Here is a 12612-nt window from a genome sequence, read left to right as displayed (position 1 = left end):
AACCGTAAATTTTTACTGGTATTGGTACCGACTACTGGAATTTTGGTACCGTGACAACATTACTCCTTCTAATATTCAGACCCTGACTTCTGGGTTGTCTGCATGCCACTACGTCTGTCATAGGTCATTTTCGTGCACACTGGTCAGTCTAATCACTCCATTTCCCATGAGCCTTTGGCTATAGCTCATCCCCCTTGTTTTCATGAAACACGCTTAGATACTTCAGCAGCTCGCTAATCTGCAACACATTATCTCCTCCTTTTGTTTGTTTTTGTTTTTAGTCATAATTTAAAACAGCTTATGTTCCTTTGAAGCTGATTGTCTCTGCAAAGATGCACCATGTTAAATCTTGTTCATATTTCCATGCAAGAAGCTGAGCGTGTATCTTTCAGGGGTTTCATAACTTGATTCCGCAGGATGTTTTTCTTTTGTGCCAAATGTTCAGGAGATTATCACAATTACTAGTTAATCAAGTTATCTAAACATTATTTTCAAGGGCCTGTTTCTGTTTAACAAGACTTATGTTATTGGCTTCTGCTTTCAGAGGATTTTAGTCAATGTAGATGTGACATAGAATCTTAAGACAGCCCAGTCTTTTGAATGTCAGTAAATGTAAATTTAAATAATACATTTGATTATTATTTGTCCAGCAAAGACCTACTCAAATGGTTTTCATTAACTTTGCAACCACACAACTATCCATCCTCACCCAGTGTTTGTGTTTAGTTTGGTCTTTGATTTGATTAGTTGAGTTTCTTTACCTAATGTCTGGACTTCATTCTCTCACTCCTCCACGAACAGACATTTTGATTAGTGTCCCGCCACTCCGGTCCTGTCCACATCTTGGGCCTGATCAAAGCTTGCAGACATGTGTTAGGGCCAGTAACAGAGGCTCTAGCGGTAGCAGCACACATCATTAAAGAGCCTCACCGAAGGCAAAGGCAATGCACTAAGGTCACCACAAGTTCACATGAACTTCGGGGAGCTTTTGTTCCCCATTTGTGCCTGACGATGCTCCACGCTGTATATCAGAAAGAATGACTATATTAATAGTAACCTATATTAAAGGACTTTGATTTACATTTTGTGAACAGCTCCTGTTCGTGTTTTGGAGATTTCAAGCCACTTTCATCTCTTGACGTGACCCTTCTTTCCCTCAAGATAGCACTTGACCCCAGGCTAGTTAAAGAGCACTTGTTTAACTTGCGTAATTATTTCCCAGCAATATCACAGACAAGTTGCCCTTTAGCCTTTGGCCCGTGTCTGAGGACCTCTTTGACTCAACCACCTCAAAAACACTCTTTCTTGAATAATAAAAAAAAATATTATACATATTCATTTAATAGAAATTTTACATTAATCAATATAAATAATCAGTTAAATTGTTATAGTTTTATTAGGTCATTCCTAACATTACAAAACAGAAAAAATTGTTTATTTATTAAAAAATATTTATTTATTTATTTATTTTTACCTCAGATGTGCTTAATAAGGAGAAGGGTTTGTAGTGACTTTATCACAGAAGTACAGCAAATGAAGTTTTATAAAAAGCTAAATGGTCTTTCAGGATACATTTCTTTTTCCCTTACAAGTCCGATTCCTGAAGATGACATAATTTAATCCGTTTATCCACTGTAAATAAATAAAGAAGTTACTCCACCGAGCAGCGTTGCCAAGAGAAGCTTAACTTTTAGCTGTGGGAAATGGCAGATGTCAGAAATACAGTATTTAGAAAGTGGAAAAGGACCAAGACTGCCACCCTACCAGTGTAATTTTATGGGAAGTGAGTTGATTTCATTGTCTACTTTTGTTTACAGTGGTTCAATGTATTTTTCTATGTTTGTGTATGTTTGTGCAGGTCCCCGCCACAGACAGAAATGCGCTGAACTCTCTTTGGGGCAAGCTGGCCTCTGAGATCCTGATGCAGAACTGGGAAGCTGCCATGGAGGACCTCACCCGCCTGAGAGAGACTATCGATAACAATGTAATGCCCCGCCACTCAGAATTCAATACCACACTCGGATTCCCTTACATAGGCCATAATATTGACCGCCTTGCGTTTGAGCATAGCACCGCCGCTGTTGCCTCCCCTCCTCTGCTCCATCTCCTCGATTCCTTCTCACCGCAACTCACAAGTCAAGCAAAACCTTAATTGCTGTGTTATGTCGGCACAGCTTGATTTTTAATTGGAGGAATTGAGCTGGGAAAGAAGGGTTTGGCTTTGGGAGAAGTATGAGTAAATAAAAAATTAAAGTCTTTGGACATTGTAAATTTCTATTCTGAACTTTGATTTGAACTGAGCCTGGAAGGCAGCGGAAGCCAAGTGTTGGTTTTTCAGAGTCAGAAGTTCATCTTGTTATGATCCAGTCACGATCACGACAAGTCACTCTTTAAAGGGATAGTTCACCCAAAAAAGAACATTTTATCATTACTTCCTAAGTTAATCACTATATTCTTTTAGTGGAAATTCATTTGTATTCAACAAGGATGCATTAAACTGATCAAAAGTGACAGTGAAGACACTTATAATGTTATAAAAGATTTCTATTTCAAATAAATAGTAATTTCTTTTGAACTTCCTATATATTTAGAATCCTGAAAAAATATGTATTGTGTTTCCACAAAAATATTAAGCGGCGCAACTGTTTTCAACATTGACAATAATAATAAATGTTTCTTAAGCACCAAATCAGCATATTAGAATGTTTTCTGAAGTGTCATGTGACAATGAAGACTGGAGTAATGATGCTAAAAAAATTCAGCTTTACCCTCACAGGAACAAATTACATTTTAAAAGATTGAAATAGAAAACGGTTATTTGAAATTGTAGAAATATTTTACAATATTACTGTCTTTACTGTATTTTTGATCAAATACAATCAAATAATCAAATAAATCTCCTTTTGTTTTCCATGGAAAAAGAAAGTCTTGCAGGTTTGTAATGGCATGAGGCTTAGTAAAATTGTAATTTGGGTATGAGCTATTTAACATCTTTTCCCCTCCATTTTTGTTATATCTCTACAGACGGTAAGTTCTCCTCTCCAGTCTCTCCAACAAAGGACTTGGCTGATCCACTGGTCACTCTTCGTGTTCTTCAACCACCCCAAAGGGAGAGACAACATCATCGAGCTTTTCCTCTACCAGCCACAGTAAGCACCTTCTGCAGCTGCTCGTTTTCCATCTGGGATTTGGTTTTGCTTTGGTTTGACTCTAATAAAAATGGATGAGGTAGGAATAGAACACGGGTCCAGGTTGGAAAGCCCACCACAGTCCGCAAAAGAAACTGCTGATGCTGGGCTCACCAGCCAGCCGCTCACAGACCCACGACCCCAGTGGTCAGCGCGAAAATGAGTCTGGCAGCACGGATGAATGCTGACAATGGCAAATGGGCTGCTTAACTCACGGGTTCAATGTTTTAAGCTTCTTAAAGCGATGTTGTCGATCCTGAACAAACAAGTTGATCTTTATGTAATCATTTTAAAAAATGTTTCCAAACGGGAAAAAATATAACTTAATGAATCACCCCTGACTCTCATTCCCAATCAGGTCTGAATGTTCCATGAGGAAAAAGTGGTAGTTTGTAGTCACAAACCCAAAATTCATTTTATATATATATATATATATATATATATATATATATATATATATATATATATATATATATATAAACACACACTCACACACTCACACTCTCACAAGTGTGCATACTAGAAGGGTAATCTGGGGCTTTTTGTGCAGACCAGTCAAGGTCTTAACACATTAAAGGGCACCAGGGTTCAGTCTTGTTGTGTGCTCTTGAGTAAAAAGAAGCTTCAAGGGTCTGCTAGCTTTTTTTTTTTTAAGTGGGTTTACACCTGGTGCCTAAGGTAGGAAACTTGATCTACTAAATAATTCTACATTCCATCTATTTTAAGGCCACACTTTCCCCCTAATGCACTGTTGTGGAGCCTAATGCCTATACACTATTCAAAGACAAAATGGACTTCTGCCTGTAAGACGTTGTTTTCCACCAGAATAGATGATTAAGGATGACCAGACCAATAATTAATCACTAGAACCTGACCATAGTGGGTGAAAAGACAGATTGAGGTGGCTTATTGCACTGTTGCTAGCTGGAAAACCATGTTAAGGTTTGGCTTTTTCTTTGGTCATGACTGTTGTGTGCTGTTTTTTTAGGGCCAATGACCTGTGGCCGTGAAACTAGAGTGAATGTTTGACCTGCCTTTGAGACAATCGGCTGGCTTAACAGCAGCCCTTTGGACGTAGGTGCTCATTATACAAGAACATTCATTATGCTTCGTTAAAACCGGTCCAAAAAGGTACTTCTAAATTGCGGTTGGGCTCGTCAGATCAGAGGTCTTTCAATGCTGGCAGCCGCCTTTTCACTTTTCGTTTTTTGTGTTGTTCTCTCACCTCTTCTGCCTTCAGCTTTTATTTGCAGAGCCGTGGCCACGAAGAGCAATCAGACCCCATAAATCTGAATCTGAGTGTAATTTACTGCATTAGATACACTGCGTTTTATGTACCACAACAGTATTGCGTTCTTGGAGGGTAGATACATTGATTGTCATGTTTTAGTTGGAAAACTGCATCACGGTCTGTTTTTGACCCTGTGAACAGACCTTTTGTTTTTTGTTCTTCTCCTTTTTGTTTTTCTTAAAGTTTTGTTGACAATTAGGCTGACATCAGCCTGTGGCGTTCAGGTTCAATTCTTAGTTGTTTGGCTATTGTTCAGGACAGGGTATGATCCAGTGCTCTCAGTCTGAAGATTGTACATGATGTAGTCGTGCCGTCGAGCAGACGGCCAAAACAAAAACAGAAACCGAAATTTTTTTACTGCAGGAAAAATGATACCAAAGATAGGCTATCATATAATACGTTCCAACTAACTCCAAGGGCAGTTCGAGAAAGAATATTGTCACAAGATGACCTATGATGTAGGTGCAAACAGGAAAGCTAATACCGCCGAAACACTATCCCGGGCAGCGCAGAGTGGATTCAGAGTTTCACTTGATTTACCTCTAATTCCCCTCCTCCCTTCAGATGCATCATGAAATTGGAACTGCACCACTGTTCCTTCCTTTGCTTCTTTTTCTACCTTTTATTTCTACCTTATCCAAATTAGAGCTGCAACAGAGACTCCATTAGTGAAGCCACTTTAAAGTAGTAAAAAATGCATTTCTTGTTTATTGTGCTTTTCTTGTTTAAAAGTGACTGTGAAGACATTGTTATCCAGCTTATTCCTGCGGTCTGTGATGTTTTGCATGAATTATGGGTGTCACTTTCGTTAAGCTGTAAACAATCAGTGAAACTCACTCTATGAATGCAATAATAGGTTTTTTTTTTTTTTTTTTTTTTTTTTTTTTTTTTAAACTGGGTACAATAAGATGACATTATTTCACTCACCCTTCAACCATTGAACATTAAAGGGATAGTTAAAAGTGTAAGCATTAACAAATTGCTCGAATAGACCATGAATAACCCCAAAAGCATGATTCTTTCCACAGCAGTAACGGACGGGTTAAATATCACTTTAGTTAAATACAGTGCTGCTTGAAAGTTTGTGAACCCCTTGCAGAATCTGTGAAAATGTGAATAATTTTAACAAAATAAGAGGGATCATACAAAATGCATGTCTTTTTTTTTTTTTTTTTTTTTTTTTTTAATTTAGTACGGTCCTGAGTAGGATATTTTACATAAACGATGTTTACATAAAGTCCACAAGACAAAAACATTTTTCCCAAAAATTCTTAAGTTTTCCAGCATCTTTTGCGTATTTAAACCATTTCCAGCAGTGACTGTATGATTTTAAAATCCATCTTTTCACACTGAGGACAACTGAGGGACTCAAACACAACTATTAAAAAAGGTTCAAACATTCACTGATGTTCCAGAAGGAAACACGATGCATTAAGAGCCGCGGGGTGAAAACCAAGGGTTCACACATTTTTGAGCGGGTCATTTTTATAAATTCAGCTTTTTTTTTTTTTTTTTTTTTTTTTTTTTTGTCGTGTGGACCATATGTAAACATTTTTTATGTAAAATATCTTACTCAGGACAGTGCTAAATAAAAAATAACATGCATATTGTATGATCCCTCTTATTTTGTTAAAATTATTCACATTTTCACAGATTCTGCAAGGGGTTCACAAACTTTCAAGCAGCACTGTATATCTGTATTATGTAACATACATTGCCTTAATCAAAAATGTTCATTAACTTCAGCATTGCATGATACTGTTTCAAAGTGATTTCTGTTATTTTGACAGTTAATTGTATTACATGTGAAAACAAACCTGGAAAGAGACATCAGGATTTTAGGAGAAAAACGAGAGTTTCTTCGTGCATTCCAGTGAATTATTAATGGGATATATATTGTAAATTAAATGGGGAGAACAGACCACAAATGTGCAGTATATGTTGTCCTTTTTCATACAATTACAGCAAAATGCAAAGGGAAAAAAGAAAATAATCATGAGGAAAAGAATGCAGCGACTGAAAAGAGCTCTTGCCATAGATATTCTTGTTATAACGTCATGTTAAAATACCAAGTGTTATGATGTTCTCATGATGTCTGAAAAATAAAACGTAGGAAAATTGACAGCTCAGAAAAGCTTTATTTGTAGGGCAACCTTATGATTTGAAATTAGTTTCAGTCTTTTTGAATGGAAGTTCCCCAAACCGGAAGTGCCACCCATAATTCAAAATGCAAGTAGGCTCATCAGGAATAAAGTGGATAAAACATTTCTATTTCAAATGCTGCTCTATTGAACTTTCATCATTCATCACTAAAATCATAAAAAAATCTTGCTGATTCTAAACGTTTTTACATATTTTAATTTAACACTTTTACATTATGTTGAACAGTTTTGTGACTAAATTCACCAAAATGTTTTAAAAACATTTTTTTTTTTTTAAATTTATATATACTTATTTATTTATTTATTTATTTATTTTTTTACATGAAATAGAATAGAATAATTGTCTTTTTATCATTTATTGTCAGTAACTAATTATCGTCTTATTGGTATCAGGCAGAAATTTAATAATGGTGCATTTTTGGTTATTTAAACTGCTCTCCAACAGGAAAGTACCAATGTAGAGAGAGAGAACGGGAGCATTACATGACCCAGGCCAGACTCGAACCCGGGTCAACAACACAATCAAAACCTAAATCTATTATCAAAGTAGTTTTTAGTTGCAGCCCTATCCTAAACCCCTACCTCCCTGAGGAGAAAGTGACACACTCAAATTCAACTACTACTTCCTATTTTGCCCTTTTCCTTGTGAAGTCATTTAGCAACCGATTAAGCCATATCATGGCTTTGGTCGGAGCTGTCGGGCTCCGTTAGATAATGCATTTTTTATTTATTTATTTTTTTTCTGTGCAAAGCCCAGATATGGCATCATGACTCATGTGAGCGGTCTGGCCATCGGAGCCTCCCTGGGAGAGCGAGTAGGTGTAAGTTAATCAGGAACACAGCATGAAGTGTTGTGGTTTGCCATGAAGTCAGACAACTACAAAGGGAGGAGAGACCGAAGGCTGCGCCAACTGGGATCACACGCCGCCGAAGCCCGCTGCTGTTTTTAGCTCCAACATCACAAGTGCCACAGGCCCCCATGTCCCTTTAATTGTTTCGGCTAATTAAACCATCCGGCAGCCCTTCTCCTTTTCCTCCAAGTGACATGTGTTTCTCCGTGCTGATCCGTAAGGGAGCTTTAGGGCCTGGCCAAGGCAGAGCAGCTCCACTTCCTCCTTGAAATTTAATTTGGTCCTCGTATGAGGGGTGGGGGGGGGGGGTGGTCAAAGATGTTCGTACAGATACCGCAGGCGTGGAGGCCGTCCTCCAAATTGACTCGAAATGTTAAGTGCACTTTAACAGGAGCTCTCAGCCCTATGACAAGGCATCTGTTGTATGTTTTTTTTTTTTTTTTTTTTTTTTTGTCCATATAAGAAAGCTCTTGCACGTCTCTAGTCGGTAGAGAGGAAACTTTGTCTTGGGTTGTAATAGTAGTGCTATGTAGCTTTCATTCTCGGTGAAGCCCACAGCTAGTTGACCTGTGGTTGAAAAACAAGTCCCTGGTGGATAGTGTTTCACTGCTTTGCAGGCCTGTAGCTGGTGATCCATGTCTAGAAAGGGGCTTTTCCTTTTCCCTTCCCTCCACAGTGGGACCAATGAACAGAGGTGCTTTCAACACGGTCTGACTCTTGTTCTTCTGTTTAATGAGAATCTGCAAGTTCACTGTATGAGAATAGGGAAACTGATAGTTCATCTTTCTTATAGAACTTTTTTGTTGTGAAAACGGTGTCCAAACTCGTCAAATTACATCATGTGACTGTTTCACTGTAGAGATGATAGCTGTCCTTCAAGCGTGTGACTGTTGTTGTTGTTTTTGTTTGCAGGTACCTAAATGCTATTCAGACCATGTGCCCACACATACTGCGCTATCTGACCACAGCTGTCATCACCAACAAGGACGTCCGCAAGCGTAGGCAGGTGCTAAAGGATCTGGTGAAAGTCATCCAGCAGGTATCAGACAGGACTTTGGTTTTTCATTTATGTCCTGGTTTGCTATGTCCTTCAATGAATTTATATTATTTTATTGTGTTATTTATTATTGAAAAATATTAATATAAGTAATAATTAATGGTATTAAATTAATTTGATTACATTTTTAAATCAACTGACATCCCTTCCCTATAAACATTTAAAAAATATAAATATATTAATATATATATGATATATTTAATGAGCATTGTAATATTTATACATGCATGTATAATATATTAATGTTTAATTTGATCGTTGCAGTGATGTGCCATAAAAACGATCAAATGAAACATTATAAACGTATATATACATATTAAAATGTATATTACAAATATGTTTTTTAACATTGAATTAAAATGTTTATATTAGGGCTGTCAGTTGAATTATGTCATTTAAATTAATGTAATCAATATTTGTTGAGAAATGTATTATATTTTATTTTTTCCCCTTTTTTTATTAATTTACGAACACATTAAATGGAATTGTCTCATGTGCCTAGGTTAGAAAAAAAAAAAAAGTTTTTCATTTGTATTCATGCTACTTTGTGTGTATCCTCAGGTTTATTATAAATTCTAAGCCTTTTTTCCTTTAATTCCATGTGAGCAATCCTATTTGTCAGGTGGTGCTCTATTGATAACTGTTTCATACTCTGTTGGTCTTCCCTCAATCATCCACACTGCCTTGCAAGTGCTGAAAGATGTTTTCAATAAGAGGTTACCCATCACCAGTTAAACAATGCTTTCTTTCTCTTTTAAATAAAATGTATTTTTATTTGAATTTAATACATCTAGAACATTGCAGGGAATCTTATACCTCGCTGCGTCCGTGGAAATGAATGAATGAACGAGTGGTGTATATTGGCCTGGAAATAAAAGCTCTGTTTATCTATGTGCCTCCTCAGGCCGTGTGAGTCTTGAACCCATTAGATTTGATGAATGGTGCTGGACAGTCTGATTGTAGTGTTCTGATGTCTGTGTCCAACAACAGTAGCTTCTTTAGAGATCAATGGCACTGAAATCCAAATAAGTGCATCCCGCAGCCTTTGCGTAATCACTTAAACATGTGTCCTGAGGTGCTCACCATATTCCCTGCACAAGTTTCTCCTCTCATGGTTACTCAAGCATCTATGGTATTTAGATCCAGGGAAGACCCAAAGACTATCACGTATCCAAATGGGACTCATCCCATCAGGTCCTCTGCTAAAGGGATTGTACTGCACTAAGTCTTTCAGCTCATGGCTGTTTATAGACATGGCACATTAAGCAGAGGTTGTGCTCATTATTATATACAACCAGGCAGGGATAGTTCAATCTGCTCACCCTTATATTGTCTGAAACCAGTAAGATTTTCTTTCTACTATGGAACAAAAAAGAAGATACTTTGCAGAATGTAAAGGCCATTGATTTCCATAAACAGCAAAAGTGAATGGTTCAGACCAGCTGTGTTTCACCAAGTTGCAAATTTAAATTTTGATATTTTAACATTTTTATTAGTTATATTATACTAATTAATTATATTTTATTATTATTTTAGCCACATATTAGTGTTTCTATACAACATTTTAATGTGATATCCCAAAATCTGCATTAGAATATGTGGTTGAAAAAACAGGCTGCTGTCAAGGACAGAAAAAGTGCCGTAAAAGTAGTCCATATGACTTGTGCACTGTTTTCAAGTCTTCTCAAGGACAGTTTTACTATTGAAAATTGTTCTCATTAAATCATCCATATATGTGACTTAATTTCTTTACTGTGGTCAGCTTGTGCCAATTAAGAAAATAGATGCAACAGTTTGGCGACAACCATGTTTGTAACCACAAGATGAAAGCAGCAGTAATTTTGTACTTGAGCAGCTGATTTTGTACAAGTTCTGCTTGTAATGTAAAACTCTTTGTTAATAAAACAAACAAATTCATAATTAAAAACACCCCAGTTTGAGAACCAATGGTGGAAGTTTATTTTTTGTGTGAACTTCCCATTTTGCATTCATTTATCTTTTGTTCTCTTTTTAGGAGTCATACACCTACAAAGATCCCATCACAGAGTTTGTGGAGTGTCTCTATGTGAACTTTGACTTTGATAGTGCTCAGAAGAAGCTGCGAGAGTGTGAGGCGGTAAGTTCCAGCTGTCTTTTCCTGTTACCTTTTTATTAGCTTGTTTCTTTGCGTGTCCTTAAAAGCATGGCGCACTCTCCTCTTTATAGGGACTTTCGCAGATTGATTGTGTCTTCTGTCATGTTCCTGTTTTTCCAAAAGCATAAAATTCATAACATAAGATTCATAACAGGTTCCATTAGTGAAAGCGTTTGAAGAGACTATCCTTCTTCTAAGATGTTGAGCTCATCCTTCACTTCTTGTCTGGCCACAAAAAGCCTTTAACTTAGTAATTTACGCAGATGATGTCTCAATTTCCCTAATGATGAGTTGTGATGACATCACACTAAATCTCCGACCAATGATTTGTCAGAAGCATCCTCTGAACTTTACCATCACTGTTGATAGTCATTAGCGATGCTGTGTGTCATTTTTCTGCAGTCACAAACAGCCTATCCTTCTGTTTTGGGCCCTGAAAGGGGTCTTAAAGCTCAGGCGGTCTTTGCGAGCCGCAGTGTCATGGGCAGCTGTGGAAGTGGGCCCCTGAAAGAGCCTCTGACTCACCATTTGTCATGTTTTTATGATAGCCGGTAATTGTCAGATCAGTGGGATGGTTAACAAGAAGTGCTTTTGGTGTGCAGAGGCGGACACGCGCACTGGAAAGAGCTTTCTGCGGTACAGACAAGCCAGTGATCTGTATTTTTGTTCCTGTTTATAAATGGCCTTCCATAATGGTCACTTCATCAGTTTTCACCCTTGCCCTGCTGTGTCATTCTTTCTGTTTTTACAATTAAACTACTGACTTCCAGTGCCAACACAGCACCGAACAAAACAAAAATACAACAGAATAGAGTAAAAAGCTCTGTTCAAAGGAATAGCTCACCTCAAAAATGAAAATTGTAAATCATTCTAAATCTTTGTGAAGACGGTTGCTCTTTTCCATGCAGTTTTTATTGAAAAGAGAAGCTTCTTTTAAGCTTCTAAAAAATCCAGGGCTCTATAAAAGTGGTGCATGCCACTTGTGAACTATACCGTATGACTTCAACAGGCTTGGAATAGTTTCACGTGAGGACCAAAATTAAATGTCTCTTTACTTCTTTTCCTGCAGTGAGCTTTTGGAGTCAGTGATTTGAAATCAAGAATCAGATCAGAATCATAACTGAATCTTTCAGACAAATTCATTGAAAAGTTCTGACTCAATAGAACGATTTGTTCATGAATCATAGGGCCTGTTTATACCTGGTCACTTCATGTGTTTTTACTGATCGTATAGCGATTTTACACTTAAGTCACATAAGCGTGTCTCTGCAAAACAAATATAAATCCGATCTTCAATTCCCACGCTATATGCAAATTTAATGGAGTTCACGTCAACAAAAGCAACAGATATTGACTGCATTTTATTTATCATCAGCTAATTTCAAGATCAAAGACTGCAATTGAAGAGATCATCATTTAGTCTCATTACTTTTAATGATGATTGTGTTTTGAGCATCTGGATCTTACTTTCAGTTTCATTTGCAGCAGTTTGAGTATCGGCTTGCTGAAGAAATACTGAGCTGTTCATCTGTGGCTGTGTGTGGCAGTAGCGCGGTTATATCTGGCTATAACGTCATATAGCCTATAACGCGCTTACGCGTTCATTTATTTTTTTTAAATTTACATATGTGGTTTCAACAGCCAGATGCATTTACAATTGACCCTTCACAAAGACCCGCCCCCCCTTAGTTATTGTTGCTTTGTCCGACAAGCCATGGCACTCTCACCCCACATGTTCTCACAGAGTGAAAATACATTGCGGAGCAAAGAGGAAACTGACAATGCGCTGACAGACAAGACAGAGCAGGCTACTTTTGGTATGAAACAAAGTCTCAGCTTTCAAATTTTGTCATTTTTTTTTAAAAAAAAAATTCAAACATTAAATACTGTTTTGGACATTTACACCTGGTCTTTTCACGATTGGATAGA

At 37.3% G+C, this 12612-nt stretch overlaps 1 protein-coding gene across 1 annotated transcript in view; it reads left to right on the top strand.

Moving 5' to 3' along the window:
• Nucleotides 1-12612, top strand: part of eif3ea (eukaryotic translation initiation factor 3, subunit E, a) — a 49782-nt gene that overhangs the window by 22671 nt on the left and 14499 nt on the right. The window contains exons 6-9 of the mRNA XM_051865498.1: nucleotides 1859-1984; nucleotides 3025-3149; nucleotides 8405-8531; nucleotides 10564-10665. Coding sequence (XP_051721458.1) covers nucleotides 1859-1984; nucleotides 3025-3149; nucleotides 8405-8531; nucleotides 10564-10665 — 480 coding nt within the window. The remainder of the gene's footprint in view (nucleotides 1-1858; nucleotides 1985-3024; nucleotides 3150-8404; nucleotides 8532-10563; nucleotides 10666-12612) is intronic.

This window comes from Ctenopharyngodon idella, chromosome 16 (assembly GCF_019924925.1).
Source record: "Ctenopharyngodon idella isolate HZGC_01 chromosome 16, HZGC01, whole genome shotgun sequence".
NCBI classification, from domain to species: Eukaryota; Metazoa; Chordata; class Actinopteri; order Cypriniformes; family Xenocyprididae; genus Ctenopharyngodon; species Ctenopharyngodon idella.
The sequence above is the reverse complement of the archived record's forward strand: the minus strand, read 5'-3'. Positions and strand labels throughout refer to the sequence as shown.